The sequence below is a fragment of the Seriola lalandi genome, unplaced genomic scaffold, assembly GCF_002814215.2.
Source record: "Seriola lalandi dorsalis isolate HSWRI2012SDOR001 ecotype SW California unplaced genomic scaffold, Sedor1 jcf7180002054285, whole genome shotgun sequence".
Classification (NCBI taxonomy): Eukaryota; Metazoa; Chordata; class Actinopteri; order Carangiformes; family Carangidae; genus Seriola; species Seriola lalandi.
In genome coordinates, this window is record NW_019524838.1 from 73,414 (window position 1) to 97,816 (window position 24,403).

The window sequence follows — 24,403 nt, forward strand, 5'->3', positions numbered from 1 at the left end:
AGCATCTCAGGTTACAGATCTCTCACCGGCCGACTGTCCCGCACAGAGAAGCACACAGTTGTGATGGGGGTTGAGGGGAGCAGTGACACTGTCCTGAGCTACTGACAAAGGGCTAAGGTTACATGGCATTTCGCCCCCGCGTCTATCCACTCATCACCACTAAACGCCTTTCATCTCAGCTAATAGCTCCCACGGGAAAGAGCGAGAGGTGCCATCGAGGCACTGGGTCTGGTACAGAAAAGGTCCAGAGCATTACAGGACCGTTCGGGTCAGATCCTTGTTATTATGATGAAGAAAGGTGAATTGAGGCCCTGATGTGAACCAACAGCCATTGTAATCCTTGCTGAACTGAAACTGAGAGACTTACAGGTAACGGGTTGAAGTGCTGGTCCACAAGGTGTGTGTATCCGTAGTCAAAGAATGAGTGACGCAACACAACATCTATCCCCTGCATAGCAGCCATACCCAGCGTGTTCACCCACCTGAAACACAAATGAACATGCACACAAAACTATTAGGAATGTGATATATAGTGCTGATAAAACACATAATACATTGGGAATAAATACTTATTTCTTGTGCAGCTGGTTCAGTTCATTATCTACAGAACAGCTACAGTATGATAACAGTACTTACAGAAAGCCAGCAGCGTATGTGTCAGAGAGATTACTAATGCCTCCTGCCCATGCCGGCCCCAGTCCGCCAAGCCACACCTTCTTACCAGGACTATGTGTGTTCACAACCTACGATGAGGGATGAAAACAAAGGTGTATCAACAAAATCCATCCTGAATTCAACTTTGTGAAAGCGCCATATGAAATTTGCTTCAGGGTCTTTTGAATCAATACATTCAAATTTATTCTAAGGACCATTAAAATAGGATGATGCATTTTTAGTAATCCATGATTTTTTTTTTAATTCTATATAATGTTTTCCTGTTACTGACTGAATTTGAGTGAGTCTGCAAGCTGATGTAAAGTCATTACAGCTGACAACGAAACAGAAATATAAATGTAGACACTGATTAATAATAATGCACATAAAGAAACACAAAAACCTGATCTTATTGACTTTGGTAAGGCACACAAGAATCCCACTCCTGTTACATATCATTGAATGTTTTAAGTTTTGTTCTTGGGAATGGTTGCTTCTTTTTCCCCGAGGCACTTTGGCACTGTTCATCTATGACAACTCAGCAAGTCAGCCACAGCAGCCAGTGTTGATAATATTACCTCATGGTGGACACAATCCTTTTACCCTGAGGGTTCACTCCTGTGGTTTGCACATATGGCTTTATAATCAAAAAAACTAGCTGAGATCTGAATGATCCATAACTTGGCAAACTCAAAAGAAATGTAAATATATTGCATGATGAAAATTAGTTATTTCTTCATACTCTCCCTTGAGGCCGTCTGAAAGTCTAAACTGATAAAAATAAAAATTATTTAACAGGGAAAAGGACCTCTGAAATATACGCCGGACATTAATCTTATTTTGTGCAGTACAGATCTAGAACTGAATTAGTTTTCTGCACACACAGTATATATAAACTGAAATTATTTATGGAGGAAAGCTTATGTACCTTGGTGACTTTAGTGATCTGCTCCGTCAATGTGTCCAACAGACGGGTTTTTAGGAAGTCCTCCACTTTGTTCACTCTGCCGTCCATGTAATAGCTGTAATAAGAATCCAGGGTAAAGGCTGTGAGAGAAACACTCTGTACACACTGTAAAATGTGATTTTTATTACAGCACAGCACATAATAAAAACAATAAACTGATATGTACACATTTTATTTTTTTCCATCCATCCATCCATCCATCCATCCATCCATCCCACCTGCCTAATCTCTTCAGTTTGAACTTGTATAATTTATATTTAAAATTAATTCACATTTAAAGTAAAGATGAATAATAAAGAATATGTACTATATTGATCTTCATGTTCGACAACGTGAAACACTAAGGCAAATTTAAGTCAAGTCAAAGTATTGTCAAGTAAAAAGGCTTTATTATCTATTTGCCAAACAAAATGTTCCCCCATTATTAAGATACTAATACTAGATACTAGATATAAATATTCCATGTTATTGAAAAACTTTCTTTGGGTCAAACCTGTGCAGTTAACAATCCTAGTGCCATTATCCTTCATCAATTAGGTGAATAATATTCTATGACATAGTATAACAACTTTTTACACTACCAAGTAGGTCAATGTCATTTCACAGTAAAACATTGACAAGACAGAGAAACAACTTCATAAATGCAACACTCGCTTGGATTCAGTGTTGGTAGGGCTCGTTATGGACTGCAGGTTTAAAAGCCAAACAGAGTATAATTTCATTGGTCTTTCACCACAACAACTATGATGAACAGGGACCGACATATTCAATTACACTTCAGTGTACTGAAAATCCAATTCTGTGTCAAAATGTGGGATTGCATAAGAGAGGAATTGGAAGCTCTGAGATTTCAGACTGAGACTGAACAATACAGACCTCCATCTGCGGTGATCCTGTGTGTGAACGATAAAGACACAAAGACAGACGATAATAAGAGAAAATGTTAAGTGAGCATGATGAGAGAGGAATTTATCGGTAGTTAGAGCCAATGTCTTGAGGAACATCACCCTGCGGGCAGACAAAAAACCTATCCAAGATCCTCTGCAAGAGTCCAAGAGAGGAAAACAAGAGAGCAACAACCACATACTCTAGTTAATGTTTCAGGTACCGTAAAACACATTTATATTACTTATTTGCACAGCAGAAGAGAACAAAAAAAAAAAAACATGGTGCATGGCTCTGTGTAGCTTACTCTCTTAGACTAAGTTATTTCTGACACATTATTTATGGTAAGTATTAACGTGGTTGCAACATCATTACACCCAACACTATTGAAATTGTTGACAGTTAACGGTACATTCCCTGATTTAGTTACAGTGGCAAACAGAGTCCCAAATCAAAACTTCAACAAGCATGGAGGAAATTTGGGAGTTCGAGGAATTTAGGTTTTTGCTATCAGTAACTAAGACTGAATCAGATTTAAGGTTCATTAGTCGACTGATCTTCATTGTCAGATTTTACAGGCTCCAAAAGAGAATATATTATCACTCTGAGTGCTAGTCAAACATATTTAAACCTCTCATATTCTAAGATATTGTAAGCTGAGGTTTTTTTTTTTTTAAGTCTTTTCTCAGTGGTCTGGCTTCACTTAATACTTATCAATTACTTTTTGGCAGACAGCAGCAAGATTTAAAGGCTAACTTCATGGTTATTAATACTAAGCACTAAGACTTTAATGGACATCCACCTGTGAATATCCAGCCCTGTAGGATGAGCTTTCGCTTTTTTCTGGAGGTACAGAATGAAACCGTCATCATTATGGTGGAAAATTATTAGTGAAATAAGAAAACGTTATGGCTCAATCCTTAAATCCATTTGCCTTCATTGGTTCTATTTTTAAGTTAGCAATGACATAACAAAAACTGGAACGGAAACAGATGTAACACCTGTTAATTAGAGATTCAAAAAAATCTGTTCCTCGTTGCAGAACAGATTTCTCCTCTGAATCTTCTAAAGCAACAAATGTTATTAGTAACATACCAGACCAGCTCAGTCCAGTCCTGCTTAAAGCTGCAAATGTTTTGTAACAATTTAGCTTTTTTTCTTTCCTAGAACCAGAGAACACTCCTAGAAAACTACGACAGGGAATTACAATTGAAGAAATCAGAGAATGCTATTCAACAGTATTGTATTGTTAATAATAAGGCCAACAGATTTTTAAAAAAAAAAAGAAAGAAAAAAAAGTCAAATCTCTATTGAACCTGTTTTGGAAAAGAGTGGAAATGACAGATGTGTCAACAAAACCGCTGAGAATAAAGCTACACTTTGTTCACGTGGGGTGAAGCAGTGTTGCAATCTGAGTTTAACTTCGTTGAAATTTTCGTCACAGTGTTGGAAAAGTCCCAAGCTCCTGGCCTCAAACTGTAAACAACGCAGGGATTAAGTCATAGCTTTACACAAATTATTTGGTTATCCTGTCATCTTTCCAGAGCGCTCACAATAATTCTTCAGTCCAGATCCCAGGGAAAGAAATTCCACTTCATATATGGAAACAATAAAAAAAAACTGTACAAGTTATTATAGCTGTATCTTGAGCTACGAATCAGTACCACTGGGAATTTTCGCTACGGTCAGGTAACAAGGAAAGATTAGCTTTCTTTGCTAAACACTCAAGTTTGGTGGTTCATTAGAGCAGAAACCTCAAAAAGAAATATGCAGAAAGATTGTTCTAGTATTTTGGCCTGGATTAAGGGGATCATAGTTTGGTATTCATAAAATTGCTCAAGTTCCTAAAACAGAACCAAGAACTTTTCCTTTGTTCATCCACAAACTGACATGATACTTCAGCTGCCAGACTGACCAGAATTCAATAAAATGCAAAAATGAATAACATTGTGTCCAAATGTTTTCAGACAAAGATCCACAGCTTGTTTTACATGTCTCTCAGTGAGTGCCAGCACCACATCAAAGACAGCTCTCTAACAAAACTACCTCTATTAACACAGAAATATAGTACAGACTACACAAATACATGTGATCAAATCAGCCAGGAAACAGAAACAGAGGTGAAAGAGGATCAATACCAAAAATGGAAAAAAACACTCATCTGAAACTAAAAGTCTAGCGCTTTAAATCTTCCGTGAATATATTTACATTTAAATGTACTTAAGTTGAGTAATGATCACAGAGGATGTTTTTTGGGGTTTTTTCTTTTTTTTGGTGACTAATTGAAACATCCTCTGCATGGATTCCTCTTCTCATCCTTTAAACCCCTAGTAGTAACTAAAGCATTTGTGAAGTGAAATGGGAATATTCAAGTAAAGCGTGAATATAGTCTTTAAAAGTTTAACTGCATAACTGCACATTTAAGTGTCAAGGAATGGCCACCTGGTGTAGTAAGCGATTTGGGGTGAGCGGAGGGGTAGCAAAGCAAGACAAGGATGTGGTCCTTGATGTGGTCCAGCAGGTTATCATCAGGTTATCATCAATCATTAAATAACAGCTGAAGGATATGTAGCTTCCCTCAGGAATGCCATCAGTAAATTTATAGTCCCTCTGTGATTTTCAGACTAGTCTGAAAATCTTTAACATCTTTTTACTCCACTCAGCTATAAATAAGCAGCACCCCAGGCTCTCTGGCATGCAGTACCACTGTCATCCTGACAAGGAACAAGAAAGATGTGGGTATCCTGTGTTATCCTGGCGCGGTTAAAGTGTGACCGCTTAGCTGCAAAGACTGAAGCTGAACAAAGTGAAAAGCTTCTGATTCACTTTTATGCCACAGTGCACAGTACAAGAGGTGTCCATTTTCAAACGCAAGGGTCATTAAAGTGTACGTTTCATAACCTCATCATCAGTGTTGCGCATGAACTCGTTCAATGGACACGTGCATATTTTTTGTGAACGCCAAACTGAACGAATCGGTCGTCCCTCACGATTTACGATAGTTTTACGGCACGCCGCATGACGTCTCCTTAGACACGGCCCAGCATGGCTGGCGCTAGCGGCACAGACGGACAGTAAAGACGCATCTAGTACTGCTGGAGCCAGTTTGTTTGAGCATTTGAAGCAGTTCAACTAACAAACAAGTGAAGACTCATACGGATTATATTTACATACGGATTTTGAATGTAACTAATGTCTGTGATTCTTCAGCGGTGTACAATAATTCATTTAGTTTCGGAGTGGCAATGATTTGGGGCTGGTGATGGATGGTTGAAGGGGGTTACATTTAAAGAGAATAGCGGCCTATTTATTTATTAAAAAAAAAAAAAGAACAACAACAAATGAACAAAAAAATAATAAAAAGAACTATGAACCTGAACTAGTTAACTAGTTAATTTTCATCTGTATGAACTGAACTTCGAACTAGTTCTTTTTAAGTGTGAACTGGCACAACACTGATCATCATTAAAGAGAGGGGGGGAGGGGGGTGTGGGCTTGCTTGCATGCTTGCTGTACACCCAGATGTTCACACTGCTAATACCCACTGATGATACAATTAGGGCTCACAGTAAGTGTGTTGCTCAGGGGCATCTCAACAGCAAATCCTGTGAAGAAAGAATGAATGTGTTTCGTTCACTTTTCTTGCTCACTGATCAGACACTTTTGACTGGCTTAATTCTCACACCATGAGGCCACGCATTAGGTAAGGCGGAACATGTTATCAGTAGTCAGCATGCTAACATTTGCTAATTAGCTCTAAAAAGTATGGCTGACTCTGCAGGGAATGTCATTAGTTTTGTCATAAAGTATTAGACAAACTGAAATTTTGACCAGGTGATGGTGCTAGAAATTACAGCGGAAAAAATTTAAGGTATCACCAAAGTGGACAATTCATTTACAGTCCATCCTTTGGGAGACATGAATATCTGTATTAGATTGTATAACAATCCATCCAATTGTTATTGAGCGGTTTCATTTAAAACCACAACGTCAACCTCCTGGTATTAGAGGAAAAGTCAGGGGATCACCAAGGTGGTTGAGATTCATCATCTGGGAACCATAAATGTTTGTAAAAAGTTTTATGGAAATCTATCTGATAGATGTTGAGATATGTTCGCTTGGACCAAAGAAGTGGACAGACTGACTGACCGACAGATCCCAAGAGCTATGCTGCTAGCATGGCTGGAAAAATTACATTAAAAAAATTCAACAGGAACAATGTTACTCTGGATAATGCTTTCTAATGTTTTTACTGGAACTACTTTCTGCTGAGGAAATTGTCTCTATGAAAACTGTTGACTGTTCTGTGGATTATCCAGAGTACAGAGGTCACTTATTCTGGAGAGAGATGTCCTGGCAGATTTTTTCTTTTATGCACAATGAGCACCACAAATTAAATCTGTTCACTTTCATTGTTTTGGCAAGGAGGCAGAAATCTCAGAGATGTACTTCATCTAAAAAATCTGAGCAAATAAAACCAAAACAGTCGGCATATCGGTAAATCGGTATATCCATCACTAGTGGTACGACTCTAACTTACTTTAAACATTTTCTGGGCAAAGGTTAAAGTGACCTGAATAGAAAACACATTAAAAAAACTTGTGCAGATGTGCATGTTTACCGGGATGTGCAGACATCCAGGCAAATATGTTTGGAAAGAAAAACCTAATATTGCAGAAAGATGGGGAAAGATGGAAAGGCAAAGAGACGAAAAGACAGACAGACAGAATGACTAAACATTCTGATCATGTTTTGTTGGTGAATCCAAAAATGGAGAAGCAGTAACTGAGACAAGATGCTGCAAATGTAAAATACCATGTTGTGGAAAAAAAAAAAACGTCAAAACATAATGTGCACCACATATCAATGTTTCGTGGTCTGGAAGTACACAAATGTTTCACTACATAACCAACATGTTTCATCATCAGGAGCTCCAACGGAACAGAACCACCTCCAACCGAAGCCACAGACAGACGTGCTCTCTAACAAAGCCATATGATGCTCTGCACCACTTTAGAATGAAAGCTGCATCTACAACCTACTACACTTGATTCAAAAAACTTGAGCCAGCTGCAGTGGAGTAAAACATGTGTCATAGACGTGTTAATGAGTGGTCCCCATTTTATTAGTTTGGCTTCTTTTGTAGAGGTCAGAGTTTCTGTCACGCAGCCTGGTTAGACTGGCATCTGGATCTCTAGTGTAAAATGGGCTAATTGACAGAGGGAATGAGCCAGAGCATATGGTTTGATTTTAACAGTGTGGGTGGTGTTTTTCTAAACCTTACTGACAGGCCTTCCTCCTTCCGTTTCTTCTAATTTCCCCTAATTAGACCTGACCTTCACCTTAATGACCGCTCACTCAGTCACACAGGGTTTGTCTGTACTTACGGTGGGTATGTCTTTTTGTATACATTTTACATGTGTGTGTAAAGAGAAACAGATAAAACACAGGGAAAAAGATCAAATCATTGATATGTTTGTATGCATTCCTACAGTATGTGCAATAGACAAATGGCAGGTGTTACTAATTTAACACACACATACACGCTTGGGCTCCTTTTCTCCACATTATGCATCAGCCTCTCTAAGGAACAGCGTTAATAGTGGTTATTACTGGCTACTGCATTTACACAGTGTGCCGATAATGGTGGAAAAGCACAACATGGCCTGTGCTGTTAAGTGAGTAGTCTGTTTTTTCAGAAGACTGCAGGTAGAATTCTGCAGTTTTCTACGGACAAAATAATAAAATAGGAAAAAAAGGGTAAAATACCTACTGTTGCCACGTAACCGCATCTACAACTGAGCCAGCATTCTTCATGAACCTGAAAGTCAGAAAAACAGAGGTATCTTTACCTGAGTGGTATTAATACTTCAAAGTCTTCAACCTTTTCCACAGTTGTAGTCATTAATACTACGGTAACATTTTACCCCCCAACATAACTGCCAAGACCTGGGGATGTGGAAATATTGCAAGAACCTTTACAGCAGTCAGGGTGCAACACAGGTTGTCAACATTTTGCCCCAAGTTATTGGGAAAATGAAAACAATAATTTGTTAAGTCTGTTAAAAGTAACCTTTTAATCACGTTTAAAGGAAAATGTTTTGAAAATATCTTGACAAGCCAAAATTTAAGACATACAATATAAGTATATGGAACAAATGCTGGCTGTGATTCGTATGTTATGTGTTGCTCATCTACAAACCAAAGAGCTACAGTTGTACAGCAGATAACTGGGATTCTTCCTCTGGGGTGTCATTTTAAAGTCCTACTTTAAGTGTTTTCTGGAGCTGTTTCTGCAGCCTGTAAAGTTTGATTCCAGTTAGTTAAATACAAACTCCAAACATCTTGAGGACACAAAAACTGTTGTGAACCCGGTGTACCTTTTAATGGACTCATCCTGTACACAAACAAAAACTCTACACATACACAGTCCCCCTTGCTGTCTGCCTTCCTGCTCTCAAGCTTTTGCATCTGCGTGTGTATGTGTGTGTTTCCTCATCTACCTGACCCAAACCGCTCCATATTTGGGGGTAACAGCTTGTCATGCCCAAAAGTGTGTCTCTAAACATCATGTCACAGAAACACAACTTTCACCGCTCTGGCTTGTTTAGTCTGTGGAGCTCTGATATTTGGACTGTTGAGCAGCTCAGCGTCTAATTCATCTTATTTCCTGAGAGCAGCAGAGTAGTTGGGCTGTCAAACACAAGAGCCACCCCCTCGTAACAGTGTCAAACACACAAGAATCAGCCCGTTGTTAAATGTGACACCCATGACCCGTGGATACTCCAACTCTCTCTTCTTCATCCTCTCAGTCCTCCTCCTCCTCTCACCACTCATCGTCTATATCCTCCCTTTCCTCCGAGTCCACAGCTATTCAATCAGTCTGAACTGTGCAGTACACATACACACACAGCTGCGCACAAACATACACCTTTTATTTATGAGTAAATTTGAACCGTCAGCGCTCAGTGAGATAAACAGCAGTTCCTAATGGTTTCACTGATGTAAGTAGCTCAAGTACATGGAGGAGGGAGATCCACATCCAATTATTCTTTCTCCTCTGTCCTCCAACTACCTGTCAAAATGTGTGTGGCTGCAGAGAGAAGCTGGAGACAGATTCAGGCTGAGATACACTGAGACATTAAACTGTTCCTGTGCACTTATCTTTACATGCGCTTGCATATGCATGAGTGTCAAAGCACTGTAATTTTAGCTCACATTAGTTTAACTTTATGGACTCTAAGCTGGTTAGAAGGAATTCTTTTCCCTGCTTATTTAACAATGACCGTTAAATTCAGGGCTATATATTCCACTTCTTTCACTCTTATTGTTACCTACGTAAAAACAACACTCTCCTAAATCTGTGGTGACAGACTAGTACTTTATTAACAGCCCGCTTTCAGCCAGAACAGAAAGTAGATGTTTAATGTTGATGGTTTTTGTCCATAACCAACTCTAACCTGCCTACTCAAAAATCATGGAGCTCATAACAATGTTCCATCTTTATTTACTCACAGCAATAACCTGTAACTCCCCCATATAGCATTATTTATAAAAACTATATAAATATTTAATGAATTGTTTTACACACATCAAAACGAAGTTATAATCAGATTAAAGGCCATTTTGTAAGAGTTCATCAGTGTGCAGTTTTTTTATTAATAATTAAACTCAACATTTTCTGTGTTTTACTATGTTGTCATTCATTATTTGTTTAGATACAGCAGCCTCCATTTATGAGTGGCCACAGGAGGAGTAATTGTTGTTGATGAATGCATTAATAAATGCTCATTATCTGCTAACAACTAGAGTTTTATAAACAATTTGTTAAATGTTTATATACTGGCCATAAATGCTAACTACGGGGGTTAAAGTAATAAAATTCTAAATTCAAGTTTTATGTTCGTGACAGTATTGAGGTATTTACTTCTTCAGCAAAAAGAAAACATCTCTCCATAAGGTCACTCTTTATTTGGATTGTTCAGTGTTGTCAGAGTTGTGTACATCTATCTGTGTTTGATTTTCAGTCTGTGTTTGTTGTACAGGGCCACTGATGCATCCATTTTACACTAGTTTGTTTCCATTTCAACAGACAGAAAAGCTTGGAAAGGCTTAACTTTTTTGGAAGTGATGAAAATGTTTGAGAGATAGTGTCATCTATTTGGACAATAGAACTGAGAAAGCATTTCTTGTCTAAAGGGAGTTTTTATACAAACTAAGACAAGCGGTAACACTCAAACACTGCATACTTATGAGTACATACATGAATTTTCCCTAGAGGATAAATAAAGTATCTATCTATCTATCTATCTATCTATCTATCTATCTATCTATCTATCTATCTATCTATCTATCTATCTATCTATCTATCTATCTATCTATCTATCTATCTATCTATCTATCTATCTATCTATCTATCTACTTATGTTCAATGTCTGCTACAGAGTGGCTAAAATTAATGCAGTCAACCACTCGTCAAATGACATTGTCTATCCGAATTAAACATTTGCAACATTTTATCCCATATCCTCCCTTTTTTCTGTCCAATTTAAACTGGTTTTATTTTAAACGGGAGAACAGTAGGAGTTGGAAAACCTGTCTGATCTGAGATTTGCATTGAGTGTACATTTTGTGTCTCAGACAGCTGCCCAACTGTAAACTTTTAACTAAACTTCAAGGCAGAAGAGCTTAAGTTGTTGACAGTTGCTTACATGCTTGTTGTCAGCAGCAAGGTGGTTGGTTGGGAAAGTTGTTCAGTTGTTTTGTGCTTTTTATGTATTCTTAATAGTTTTGTTAAAAGGAAGAAGAAAGGTTTTCTAGGGAAATAACCAAAATACTCCTTTGTGTCTCAGCTGGCTAGAGGGGTGTGTCAGTGTCTGTGTTTGATTGACAGCAGCTGATAGGCAGCTGGAGTGCCCATCTTGTATAGAAGTCTACTCCTTTTGAATATAGTTTCTCACTCGTTAAAATTAGGTTTCCTGTAGCACTTTCTGCTGTGGTTGGTGTGAGGGCTTGGGTTATGGATAGGTTTAGCAGAGATAACTTAAGGTTGGAGTCAGGTTAAGAATCTCTGAACATGACTGGTTGGGGTTAGGGATATGGTTTGTTTCATACTTACTTTAGGGGAAACACAAATCGACAGGGAAACAGTATTAGACACTGGATCTGGAGGCAACGACAGCCAAAGTAAACAAACTTGCACTGAATCCTAGATGTCATGGGAGGAAGAGTAGGCACCACGCCATCATCCAGTAGGTTTACATGCTGTTTAATGTGCTGCAGCTGAGCAGCTACTAAGCGATCCAGCCTCCAAACTAGCATTAGTAGTGCACTTTTCCCTGGTGTATGTTTGTCTTCTCAACAAGCTGAGATGAAGGATAAGACGCATGTTGATATTTGATGCTGATATCGCAGCTCAATGCATGATTTGATTGGCTGTATCGAAATGATACATAGACAGATACCAGAACAGAATTCAGTTGAATCAATGCAAAACTAGGAACCACCAGCATGAAACCAAAATATATTAATTTCTCCCTTATGATTTCAGATTTTTTCTGAAAGGAGAACATGGGACAAGTGATCTAGAGAGCAGATAGAGATCTCTTTTCCCTAGACAATGGTAGACAGTGATCTATTAATGATGTGCAGGTAATAAGGACTTATTGCAGTAAAGGTATGACTACAAACTATGACATTACAATCTCACGAGGGCACAGGCTGCAGCGGAGAGAGTTGTTGGATAAGCCATCAGAGTCAAACCGAAGCTGGTGGAGCTTCTGGGTAAAACCAGCAGGTGGGACATTGTGCCGTCACATTATCAATCAGATGACACTTTATTTAGGCTGACATGGTATAACTGGAGCTGAGACCCTAAAACCTGCAGAGTGGGAATCCATAAACACTGAACACTACTACAATGTGTGTGTATGTGTGGGTGCATTAAACAGAGTAAAGCTCAGTAAAAGTCCCAAACCGCTGCAGCATACTTTCCACTACCTTTCCCTTTTGTTAGGGATAGCCTAACAAGGAGTGGAATCCTGCCCAATCAATGTTGTACTTGCTGACTCACCCATCCAGCAGCAGGATGGCGTTCTTCCGGGGTCGTCCTGCATTGGGGCCGTAGAGGTGAGCGCGGTGATAGTAGCGTACGGACTGCAGCAGGGTCCGCAGCTTGGTGTAGTCCTGAGCCAACTGGGTACTGTTGACCGCACGACCCACCATGCTGCGGTAGGCATTCGGCTCTGGGAAGAGGAGACAAAGTAGAGTGAGCTGGAGAGATAAAGTTTATACAAGCAACAGTGGGGAGGTGGCAGAGAATATTATTGTTGTTGTAGTCTGATCTTGCTCTCCTAGAGAGTATCCAACAGCCAGTAGAAAAAGGGATAATTGGGCAATTCGTAGTAATACAGACAGATGGACTCGGTGTCAGGGGAATGGTCCAAGCACACAGGGTGGCCTTACAGAATGAGTAAAACAAAGAGAGAAAGGGAGCTTGGTTCCTAAAAGGAGGAAAACTAAACTTTTGCAGACCCATTGCTGTTTAACCACTGAAGAGCATTGTATTTAAATCTGTTCCAGTTTCTGTTTGAGCTGTAAAATAAAAATTTAAATGTGTATGTTTTGTGTGTGTGTATGCAGCTGTGTCTGTGCTGTATTCCTGAAAACTATAATGAGAATATTATTAGCAAATTTCAATGGATCACCTTTTCATCCAACCTCTGCAAATTCGCTCTCTGTCTGCACTGTCTGGATGATTTACTTGAAATGATTACTTTCGCTACGGTTCAAGCCCTCACTAAAATTTTCACATGGTCCAATCAATGGATTTTGCATGGTACTTTTAGGCTTAGGCTAAAGTGAAAGTTTCTTTTGTCGGCTTTATTACGGATGAAGTGAAAGGAAAAAATGAAGTGATGTGCAGCAGGCGAACACAGGGCGGCTCTGTGTGAAATGCAGCTCCCCAGGAACACAGATGGTTAGGATGACACGAGGACTAGCAGTTCCTTTCATCCCTGAATGAACCCTCACTTTAACCCTTAATCTGCTAGACACACATTTACCATTCATTCTCTAAATTATGTCTCTGTAACAAGTAAATGTTGCATGAACAAAATGTGTGACTGCTTTCTCATAGCACAATTTCAGTGGAGAAAAAAACTTGAATCCTGTAATTTAAAAAATATCCTTTACTTTACCAATCCTTCATTGATGTGAAAGCTCTTCATTTAAATTCTGTTAGTTACGTATTAAAAGTGACAGGCTATTAAATGTTTCTGGTTGTGAGGGTTTCCAGTGAGGTGCAGGAACAGAGACCCATCACCTCTCTAGTTTGAGAACAAACCTGCTGCAGATAGTTTATGGCTGGTTAAGTTAGGCATTGACAAGTTTATGTGTTTTTGTCATCAGGTTACAACTGTTGACATCCAGGTTAAGGTAACAATTTAATTGAGGTTTAGTCTAAAACTGTTGAAGATTGCCATCTTTCTGCTTGCAGCTTGATCATTGTTAATATTTCTTTGCAAGAACCTTTAAAATCTGTGAAAAGGTATTTGTTCTTGGACTAACCTCTCCTCCATTTCACTTTCCTTTTTTAAATATTGATAGTCAATATCTATGCAAATATGAGTCAATTATATTTATGCCAAAAAATCATCTTTAAGTCCTATCATTTAAAATAGAGGTACCTCATTGCACATCAATAGACAGCAGCACACACATAACTTTACTTTTTACTGGAGCCTGTCATGTTATTTAGTAGGCAGTATGTGTATTAGTACAGGTATTGCTGTACTGACCGTTGCCCAGCTCCCAGGAGATGTTGTACTTCTTGCCAGCGCTGTACTTCAGGAGGCTCAGTGTGGAGGAGGTGTTCCAGGAGTTGTCCGGGTTTCTGTGCAGTGCGTTAAGCCCCAGGATCAGATGCAGACCAGCACAGTCGGCAAAGTTGTACAGTTTGTCTAAAGACCTGGCTGGGAGAAACCCACAAAGCAGTTGTAACTTTGATTCTTCTATGCACCTGGAGTCATGTGAACATATGAACATGATGGAGACCATGTGGAACTCAATGATCTAATGGTTCTCATGTCCATGTACTGTGGGAATACACTTCTATTGTTCTACAGCCATATCTGAAACTCAATTTCTGGTGCTCTCTGTCCCACATGTATTTGCAGCTATCTTGGTTTTCTTATTATTTCTTGTAGTTTCATGTAATTGAAGAAAATATAATAAACAGCTGTTTTCACTTTTGAATACAAAGTAAAACCCATGTTTGTAAACTCAAAAGAAATAAAAAATCATTACAGTAACATGATCAGTTTGATCATCAAGTTCATATGCAACAAGTCTGGCTAAACACTAGAGTATCAGGTATGTTGTGTCATAAGGAACTCTGCAAGTTCTCAATGCTGAGAAAGAGTAAAAAAGTTTTAAAGATCACCAAATGAAAAAAGCCATTGGAAAAACATTGGGTTTGTCCATTTAAACAAACAAGCTCTTTCCCATGTGACTCTTAAAAACAGGGTGGCTTCTTCTAAATTTTTCAACCTCAGTAAATTGTAACATATACAATTAGCAAAAGAAGACTGCATTTCTCAACAGTAACGTGTATGGAAATTCTGCGTGTACTGTTTTTTGGATAAACTGTGAGCTACTGCTGGGATTTATTCTGCAATCATTTATCATGTTCCAGGTACTGAACTTTTAGTGCACGTGACGCGCGTCCATTTGTACACATGACAGCTGAGTCTCGTCTTCAGCAACATTCAGTGAGAATCCAGACGGACTGATTTTCCCATCATGGACTCCTGTGGTGATGTGCTCCTCAAAGCAGCTAACACAGGATTGTTCTGTTCTGCAGCTGACTGCTCACTCACGTTTATGTCTGCTGTCTCCATCAAAACACATTATTCTCACTGCGCAGTAAAGGACGAGCGCCTACCACAGATGTTGGCATATGGTAAGAGTGCCAAAATTGTTTGTTTATATTTTAATGTGTGACTGCAGGCTCCTGCTGGATACCTTGGGCTTTTGTTTTGAAATTTAATCTGTTTGGAGTCATTCCATTATCATAAATATTACCCTGAACTCCGACCCTTATTTCCTAGGCTCAACAGGAAACAGATGAAGACTATTTTGCCGGTCTGGTTCCTGCTAGAGTTTGCCCTCAACTGTGAGTTTGGCACCAGCTGAGCTTGCCAACTGATAGCTCCGTTCAATGTGGATTAGTGAGAAAAGCAGAGCAGACCAGGGTGCATGTGAGGTTATTCTTCTGGATGCATGTCAAGCTGTTAAAAGGGTGCACGCCTTTTTAAAATTCGAATATTTAATAAATGGACGTGAGAGATACAAATGTCTGGCCTTAAATCAGAGTCAGAACACATTTGAACACTGAACAATGCTTATTATGTCACGCTTGAGCTCAAATATGTTTTTTTTATTCAGCATTCACTGTAAGCCTTTACTTCCAATAGGGCAGCGGTTATGTATAATCCACAGAGCAAATAGAGAGAACAGAAAGATTGCTTGTTGCACCTGGCATTAATTCGGTTTCCAGCAAGGGCAGGACAAAGCCTGAAAACAAAAAAAAAAAAAAAAAATGCTAACAATGGTTTTATTGCACACATCACTCTTTGGGAGTGTATTACTCCTGAGTAAACTTTCTGTTCTCCATCTCATTAATAACCACCAATAACATTATTATCATAACTGCTATTATCATAACTCCTTCCCTCTGTGGTTAAATCAGAGTGGTGTCTGTTTGCAGGAGCAGAGTTAAGGGCAACAGCAGAGAGAAAGTAGCGCCAGATGTGGCTGTCAGGATGAGTGATTCCAGGCCTTTCCTCACCTGACATCTGAGCAGAAGGCGACCAGCCTTGCTCCAAGACCTGCACACACATCATAAAGGCATCATGAGGTACATCAAGCTACTAAAAATACTGTTTCTCTGCTGGCAGGTCTGAGAGCAGCATGTATGATCAAATAAATGTCTACGTGTTTATGTGTCAGTTTGGTTTCTGGGGAATTTTACTACTGATTCTATTTAACCTGTGGCAGACAAACTTTTACATGGCTTTCTTGCATCTATGCAATTTAAAGGTATGTTGAATGGTGAAGGCAAAGGTAGAGAAAGAAAATCTGCAGTACTGAAAGTTTCATATTTTGCACTCGCTACCTTGCTTTTCTTTCTTTTTTTTTGCTTGCCAAGTACTTTAATATATATTCATTCATATTATTATATTCTTCCAGCACATGAGCAGGATGTGGATCAGGAGTTAAATAATTTCATTTATCTGTTAATATTAATTACATGAATGGCTATCAGTTATTATATGTAACAGGTGGAGCTGAAATGATTGGTTGATTCATCTTTTAGTCTATCAACAAGACTAATGTGCAACTATTTGGAATACTGATTAAGCATTTCAGTCATTTTTAAAGCAAGAATTCCTGAAAGATGAAGATGCACTCTCAGGTTGCAGATTCTTAAATGGCAGCACCAGTTGTTTTGTCTTTGTCATAATATAACAGTACATTGAATATCAGTCATGAAGACGACACTTTGAACTCTTCACTGACCACATGTTTAACCTAATTAATGCAAAGATAATTGGCGGTTAAATCAATAGTGAAAATAATGGTTAGTTCCAGCTGTAATATTGAATCATTTTAACAGTGTATTTACCAAACAGGAGGATGGTACATACCTTTGCTACAGTTAGCCATGAGTTTGTCTTATTCTGGGTAAACAGGATGAACAATAGTAACACTCCTTGGGAACAGTCTATCCTTTTAATTGTGGTTAATTTTCAGTTAGCCTCCTGGGGGGCAGATGCTATATTCAGTTGCTCACACTAACAATAGATACTGGCCCAAGCTTTAAGTATAGCATCCCTGACCAGCATGGCAAAGCTCTCATTTATTGCCTGACAAGAGCAGGGCATCTTATGCTTTCCTCCAAAGAGAAAAGGATGCTGGGTAGATCCACCCTCCTGGTGTCAGGAAATCTGCAGATCAGTAAGACCAAACATGAAAGAGCTCCTACACGGACACTAGCAAGCCCTGAAGCTACAAATCTGTGATCTCAGTCAGACCAAAGTAATGACATTACCAACAGACTGTGAATCTGTGTGTGTATGCACAAGCACTTTGTGTATGTGAGCTGTTACGGCTTACTATCACATCTGCGTAACACTGAAAAGGAGAAATGCAGCAGGATTCAGTGAAATATGGAGATAAATGCTGAGGTTAGGGTGAAATAGCAGCACTTATTGTTATTGGACAGTCACTCTCCCAAATGGAAACAATACAAATGATCTACTGTTTCACAAACACAGACATAGACAATAAATCAAGCAAACGTGAAATTGCCTTTACTTCTGTTGAATGTATCAAACCAATAACAAATGGTGCACATCCCAGTGACACTGAATAATCTCTTAAAGTCAACATCATTATTCAATTTGCTTTTTTTGTAAGAATGGTAGTTTCTTATGTTGTAATATGGTTTAAAGTGGGTCTCAGAAATCTCAGTTACACATAACACAATGAAGGCCTGTCTGAGAGGTCAGACTTCAGTGGTCTCACTCAGCTATAAACTTCTCTTTTATCTTAGAAACAGTCCAGCCAGAAACAAGCAGAACAAACCCAGAAAGCTGTGTGCGCCCGCTTGTGTGTGTATGTGCCTGTGTGTATACGTGTGTTAGCGTGCCTTTGTGTGTTTGTATGTAACGGAAAGAGTGGGGTCTGGATATTGTCAAGCTGTCTATCTGATAGAAAAGCCAGCTCAGTGAAGCAGAGAGGCCGGCAGCATCAGTCAGCGCTATGCCTCATTTCTGCAGTTCTGCATATTCCCTCTAACTCTGAGGTAGACATCTACGTACACTCGGCCTGTATGCACTCACACAAACAGTGTTTGCTGGTTTATATACCACCCACATGAACCAGACACCCATCTGAACTTTCCAATGAAATACCACTTTTCTCTGTTGTTGCACCATCAGCTGAAGAAGACATGAGAGTTATCTCCGAGTGCAGCTTTAAATTATGATTTGTTTTACTTTCAAGCTAAAAGGATCACGTTACTTACATCGTATATCCTCCCTGAATAAGAAAATACCTAGTGCTGTTAGTTATGTTAGTTAAGACAGACCAGCTTTGGGGACCTAAACAAATTCCAAAATTAGAAATTCAACTTTAAAATTTCAAGCAACACTTTTTTTTTTTGTCAGGGACTATTTTTTTTTACCTCACCAGGAAGTGCGTTCTTGGTGGTGTCTCTTTGATGTGCTGTGGCATGGATTGTACCTTATTTGTACACTGATTTGGATAAAAGCACAAGCCAAATTAATTGTAAATCCTCAAAGTAATACATAAGGGTCTTGTATTCAAGATTTTCTATTTCTATTTTTCTATTTTATCAATGGATTAAAAAAAAAATAAGTTTTTTTTTATTTTTCAATGTTTTTTTTTTATATTTAAAAGCTTCAGTATTATGATTTTGTCAGGTGACAGACAAACTTGCTCTTGACCAGGTTTGGCTGTAAGTTACATTAATAATTGGCACCCATCAGCTATTTAGAGGGAACAGCATCTTCTTACACTTCCTCCCCCAAAATTTGAATGAAGATGATTAGTGAAAACAACTCCTGTCTTGGACTTTAGAAATGCGGATACATTCCTTCATTCCCCATCATTTGTGCCTTGGGAGAGAAAATAGGGAGCACGGAAAAAACTTTGTTTTCTATCTCTGGTTTCATTCAGTACAGAAATATAATGACTTACTGCAAGACACAGCTTACTGCCACAGCAAATGTCAATTTGGATGTTTAGTTCCATCAAAGTCAGTCTGGAACATACAAGCACACACACATACACACACAAAGAGACTTGAGCTGAGTTCTGGCTTGCTTTAAAAGCCAAATCAAAACCAAATCCTCAAGAGACATGTGCAGACAGGGGAGAAGGCTGTTTAGAGAAATTAATTCTGAGCCTTTTTCCTGTTTATGGATACAATGTGTTTTTCCATATCTAAAGATGCACACGTTGCACTCCAGAGTGGTTAAAAAGGCATCTCAAATGTCCACACTGCTCATGAACATAATCTCAAAACATAGGTCAGAATACAGACCTATGAGACAAAGACTTTGAATTATTGTTAATAATTTCATACTCAAAAATACATGTGCATGAAATTACATCATGTATGCGCATGTAAGGGCAGAGATGCTTGTAATTTTCTCTGTCAGCTGTAACAACTTACATCAACTTGAACTGTGCAGTGAAACACACACATACACTCGCATTAAATAGGCATTATGAACTCAGTGGGGAAAGCATGGTGGAGACGGCTACTCCCAGACTGTGCATCCATCAAATTGTTCTTAACATGCTGGGGACAATGGTTGATGACAGTATTTAAGGTTTTACCAGATGGACTGGAAGTAATTGAACATTTATACTCAACACACACCACGTGCACACATGTAGTCGCAGACAAACAGCATGACCAGTCATGAAAGATTTTGAAGTAAACTGCTAAAATCTCCAGGAAAACCCAAGTGTGCTGCATTTATCATCAGCTCCTCCATCATGGCTTCAATCTTTTTTCTCCACCAGCTCCAGTGGTTCATCTAGCAACTCTCTGCCTTCTGTTTCTCATTGGACCAGTTCCTCCACTAACCAGATCTTCTGTGACTGCAGAAAAAGACACTGAGCAAGGTCATCTCAAGACCGACGTTTCCGATTCGCAATTTTTTAAAAAAGATAGTCAAAAGTTTAAGAACAGCTATCGATGCAGTTTGATCATTCATCCAAATCGGTCAAAGCCAGACCAGGATACTGTTACGGTCGATGTATCGTAAGCTATTAAATGCGGTAGTTTGCTATGTTCGTATGGTGTATCTGCGACTTATCCTGATGTTAACTTGACACTGCATGTTAGGGTTGCGCAGAGGGAGAAATGTGGTTCCAATATAGTGTGAGTCTGTGCTGCTCCACCAGTGTGTTGCACAGAACCCAACGCCTCCATGTTTACACACACACACACACACACACACACACACACACACACACACACACACACACACACACACACACACATCTCCACATGGACTCTTCTTTCATACAGGGTGGCTCCACTCCAGCAAAAACCATTCAGGTCAAACCACTTTTGTATTTTGGAAGAATGCAAGATATGTGGAGGGCACCTGTTTTCAATTCTGTTGGTAGAGGGGGACCGATGTGTTTGTGTGCACGTGTGTGTGCGTCTGTGTGTGTGTGTCTGTGTGTGTGTGTGTGTGTGTGGAAACAAGAGTGTGAGAGAGAGATTACCTCAATCTGTGAATTTGCTGTGACTAGACCTGTGTGTGGCCCTCCTCTGTGTACCCAGTGTAAGGAGATGCAGAGCAAGTCAGCAGAGCTGGTGAGTAAGATGAGTGGTATGTTAACATACACTGTTCTCGATGTAATGTACATCCACTCTCTGCCGCTCTGTGTGTGTGTGTGCTCCAGCCTAGGCAACAGGCTGCAGTAGACAACAAATCAAAGACAGAGAAGTGGACAAAATAACATCAGCCGCCTTTCATTGGCTTTGGGTCATGTAACTCAAACCACTTGTTGGGGGAACAGGGTGTGAGGGAAATGTGTATGGGGTGTGAGTGGTTTTCACATGTGTTTGGCAATGGCCACTGTCTATCACTCCATAATGGGAAAAGTACGCTTTTTAGATACTAATGACCTCATTGTGTTTGGCCTGTAAAGTAACAAGGTGTGTGAAACTATTTGTTTCCCAGGAGAGAAACATTTCCAGGTCTCTTTTCTTTGTTTACATTGTGGAGCTACCTACAAACCACAACCAAACACAACCAAACACAACCAATGGAGAAGGGATTTAACATCCGTTACCATGAGCTAAAGGAGTTTATGAATCATCCTGTTATCATCAACTGACAGGCTGTTTAGTAACTCTTCAATCTAAATGACGGTCCATCTCTGTCTACAAACAAATCTCTTAATTACGAGATATTTAAGGTGGCCATGGGTAGCTTTTTAATCTCTTAAAGCCAAAGAGAAATCACAACAGTCAACTCATTTTGCTGTCAAAACTGATGTGAAAGTGATTTTGAAAATTACTGTTAATATCATGTTATTAATGACGGGAAGCAAAAAAATAAAGTCTTTTGAGATTCATCAGAAATGCTCCTTTAGTATTCAAGCCTGTGAGTGGGCGGCCCAGAGTGTCTTTTTGACAGCTGAGCTGGCAGGAGTGCAGAGACAAAATGTAAACAAACTTGTGTAACTGTGGTTTACAAGCCAAGGACAGACAGTATTCTGTTAGCAGTCACGCTGAAGAATAAGGACTACAACATTTACCATTCAAACTGACCAATCTTAAAGCTGCATTAATCAATGTTTTACGTTAACAATGGATCAAATGACCTTCTCATAAGGATGCAGTTCCTCTCAGCTCTACAGAGCTTTATGGCATCTTTCAGCCAATTGTTTTGGTTTATCAGTCTGCAACCTAACTCCTTTGGTTCACTCTCACTGCTCTCATCAGTGTCATTTCCAGCTTTGGCAGGCAGCTGTTATCAGTCAAACTGCCCACTGTACTACCTGCTCAGCACCAAACAGCAGAGACAAGCCAAATCAAATCTTGGACTTACACACATCATATGGCCAGAAATAACAATTAAAAACGAATTCTAATGATACTCCATATCTGCTGGATGTGTAAATATGCAACTCTTAGCTAATACCTTAGCCATGACAACTGAAGTATCACAAGGTGATCTCAATGCTGTTTTCAACTTGTTCCATTATATCAAATCGACAAAAAACACAAAACAACTAAAAGAACATAAACTGATGCAGGTTTTATATTTTTAAGACGAGCTAGAGTGCTACATGTGACTAGCTAATTAGCTATCTTATGTGCAATATTACATTAGCAGTGCACTTTTCCCTGGTGGATATTTGTTTGGTAGATTTTTCAGCAAGCCAAGGTCCAACATGTGTCCAACATGTCTGACATATGTCCATGCTTGTAGAAAGGAAGGAGATGTTAGCCACAGCGCTAATGTGCTTTGAAGTCTTGTCACAACACATTGTGTCATGTCACCCACTGCTGTCTGACTGTTAGAGTCACTGTCTGCCAATTACTGAATGATGACAGCTTGATGACACTATGACAAGTCTATGCACTGACAGGTCAAGAAACCAAAAAAAAATAACTGTGTTTAAACAAGAGCACATGATATGTAGTTGTCTATAAAGCAGACCTATATGCTGCAGCACATAAAACATGCCATTTAATCTCTGTAGGACATTAAAGGCTAAACTTGATTTAAAGAGAAGGCTTGAAAATTAAATATACTGTAGGCTACAAAAAGTCCAGCAGATTTCACTTCTATGCAGTATCTCTTTGAACAACATTAAGGATAAGATAAAGATAGAGGCGTCAGAGCCATACCTGACATTTTTACTACCAGAGATTAGTAACACTGTCACCTCTAAAGAGGGTGGTTGTAAAGCTTCCACCTCTTATCTGGTTAGCCATCTTGTCACACACCTCTGCTGATGCAATAATTGAGCGCAGATTGCTCTGTAATTGCAGAGAAACAAGACTCCTCTGGGCAGACAGAGTGAAACAAGAGGGAGACAAGCCCAGGGCTTTACTGCCCCTGAACCATCAAAGAGTTTGGACATAAAACAATGTCTGCAGCCCTTCCCACAAAACACCTGCTTAGGCTGCAAACACAGTGCAGTTCACTGATTACTCATCCACAGGAAGAACATTTTTAAGTTCTCAGCAAATGCCTCTTTTACCACCTGGAAATTCATTATGTTCAAAAAACGAAAGACTGGAAAAACAAGGGCAAACAAAACATTTGTTTTGGGGTATTTAAGACATTTGCAACATTCCCAGCTCAAGAGGAGTATCTTTGATCCCAGACCATGTGATGGATGAGGGTTATGGAGACCAGATCCCAAGCAGGGCAGCAAAGCAAACATAGGGTATCCCAGACTCCGTTTCACTGCTAGAATAATCACCATAATCACAGCAATCATCTTCCACTCTCAAACTATATCCAAACACATTACTTATCCTTCAGTTAAACAGGAGGGTCTGTCTTCAGCTGAACAAGTAGAGCCAGATTAAACAGTTACAGAATTACCACCTTGCATTACAACAGCTTTATAGGTAATTATACATTCATAATATCAGATGCCGGGAAAAGTTACGAAATGTTTTTAAGAATGCTACTATGTAGTGAATTGACCACAATGACTATGTAAGCCATGAGTTATTTTGTAATTTAAATATAATGACATATAATTAACCTAATTAAATATAATTGAATGACTGATGGGATAACATTTTTAAAATATATGTAATAATTTCATTATTAGTCTCAGATAATACCTGTACAAATGTGACAAAATGTTTGCCAATGAGTTTAAGCCAAGGAAATAATTTCAGTCCTCTAACATGTAAAATAGCCAGATTTGCACATTTAGATTTTTTATAAATATGTATGAAATGCACATTATACAGTCCATGTATAACTTACATTTCTTAATGTATAGCCACTAATTTCGCAGTTTAGGGTAATCAAAGAACAATTTTCAAAGATTTAAACTTTACATCCGTCAGCAGGATTACGCAAAGAGTTCTGAACCGGTTTGCACCAAACTTGGTGGAGCGATGGGGCATGGGCCAGGGAAGAACCCATTCAGTTTTGGTGCGGGTACGGTTAAAGGCGCACACCCAGGATTATCACTTTCCTGAACATTGCCAGATAGACCTTTTTTGACATTTCTTCTATTTATCAGGAAATAACGTATGGATTTTCACATATTAAAAAAATCAGACATATTTATGGTGTTGAGATC

General features: G+C 39.1%; 1 protein-coding gene across 1 annotated transcript in view; it reads right to left on the reverse strand.

The window, feature by feature from the left end:
* hpse2 (heparanase 2) overlaps positions 1–24,403 on the reverse strand; it is a 57,992-nt gene that overhangs the window by 10,470 nt on the left and 23,119 nt on the right. The window contains exons 4-9 of the mRNA XM_023405816.2: positions 14,305–14,478; positions 12,579–12,750; positions 8,280–8,327; positions 1,583–1,676; positions 637–743; positions 368–482 (exon numbers count right to left, since the gene is read on the reverse strand). Coding sequence (XP_023261584.1) covers positions 368–482; positions 637–743; positions 1,583–1,676; positions 8,280–8,327; positions 12,579–12,750; positions 14,305–14,478 — 710 coding nt within the window. The remainder of the gene's footprint in view (positions 1–367; positions 483–636; positions 744–1,582; positions 1,677–8,279; positions 8,328–12,578; positions 12,751–14,304; positions 14,479–24,403) is intronic.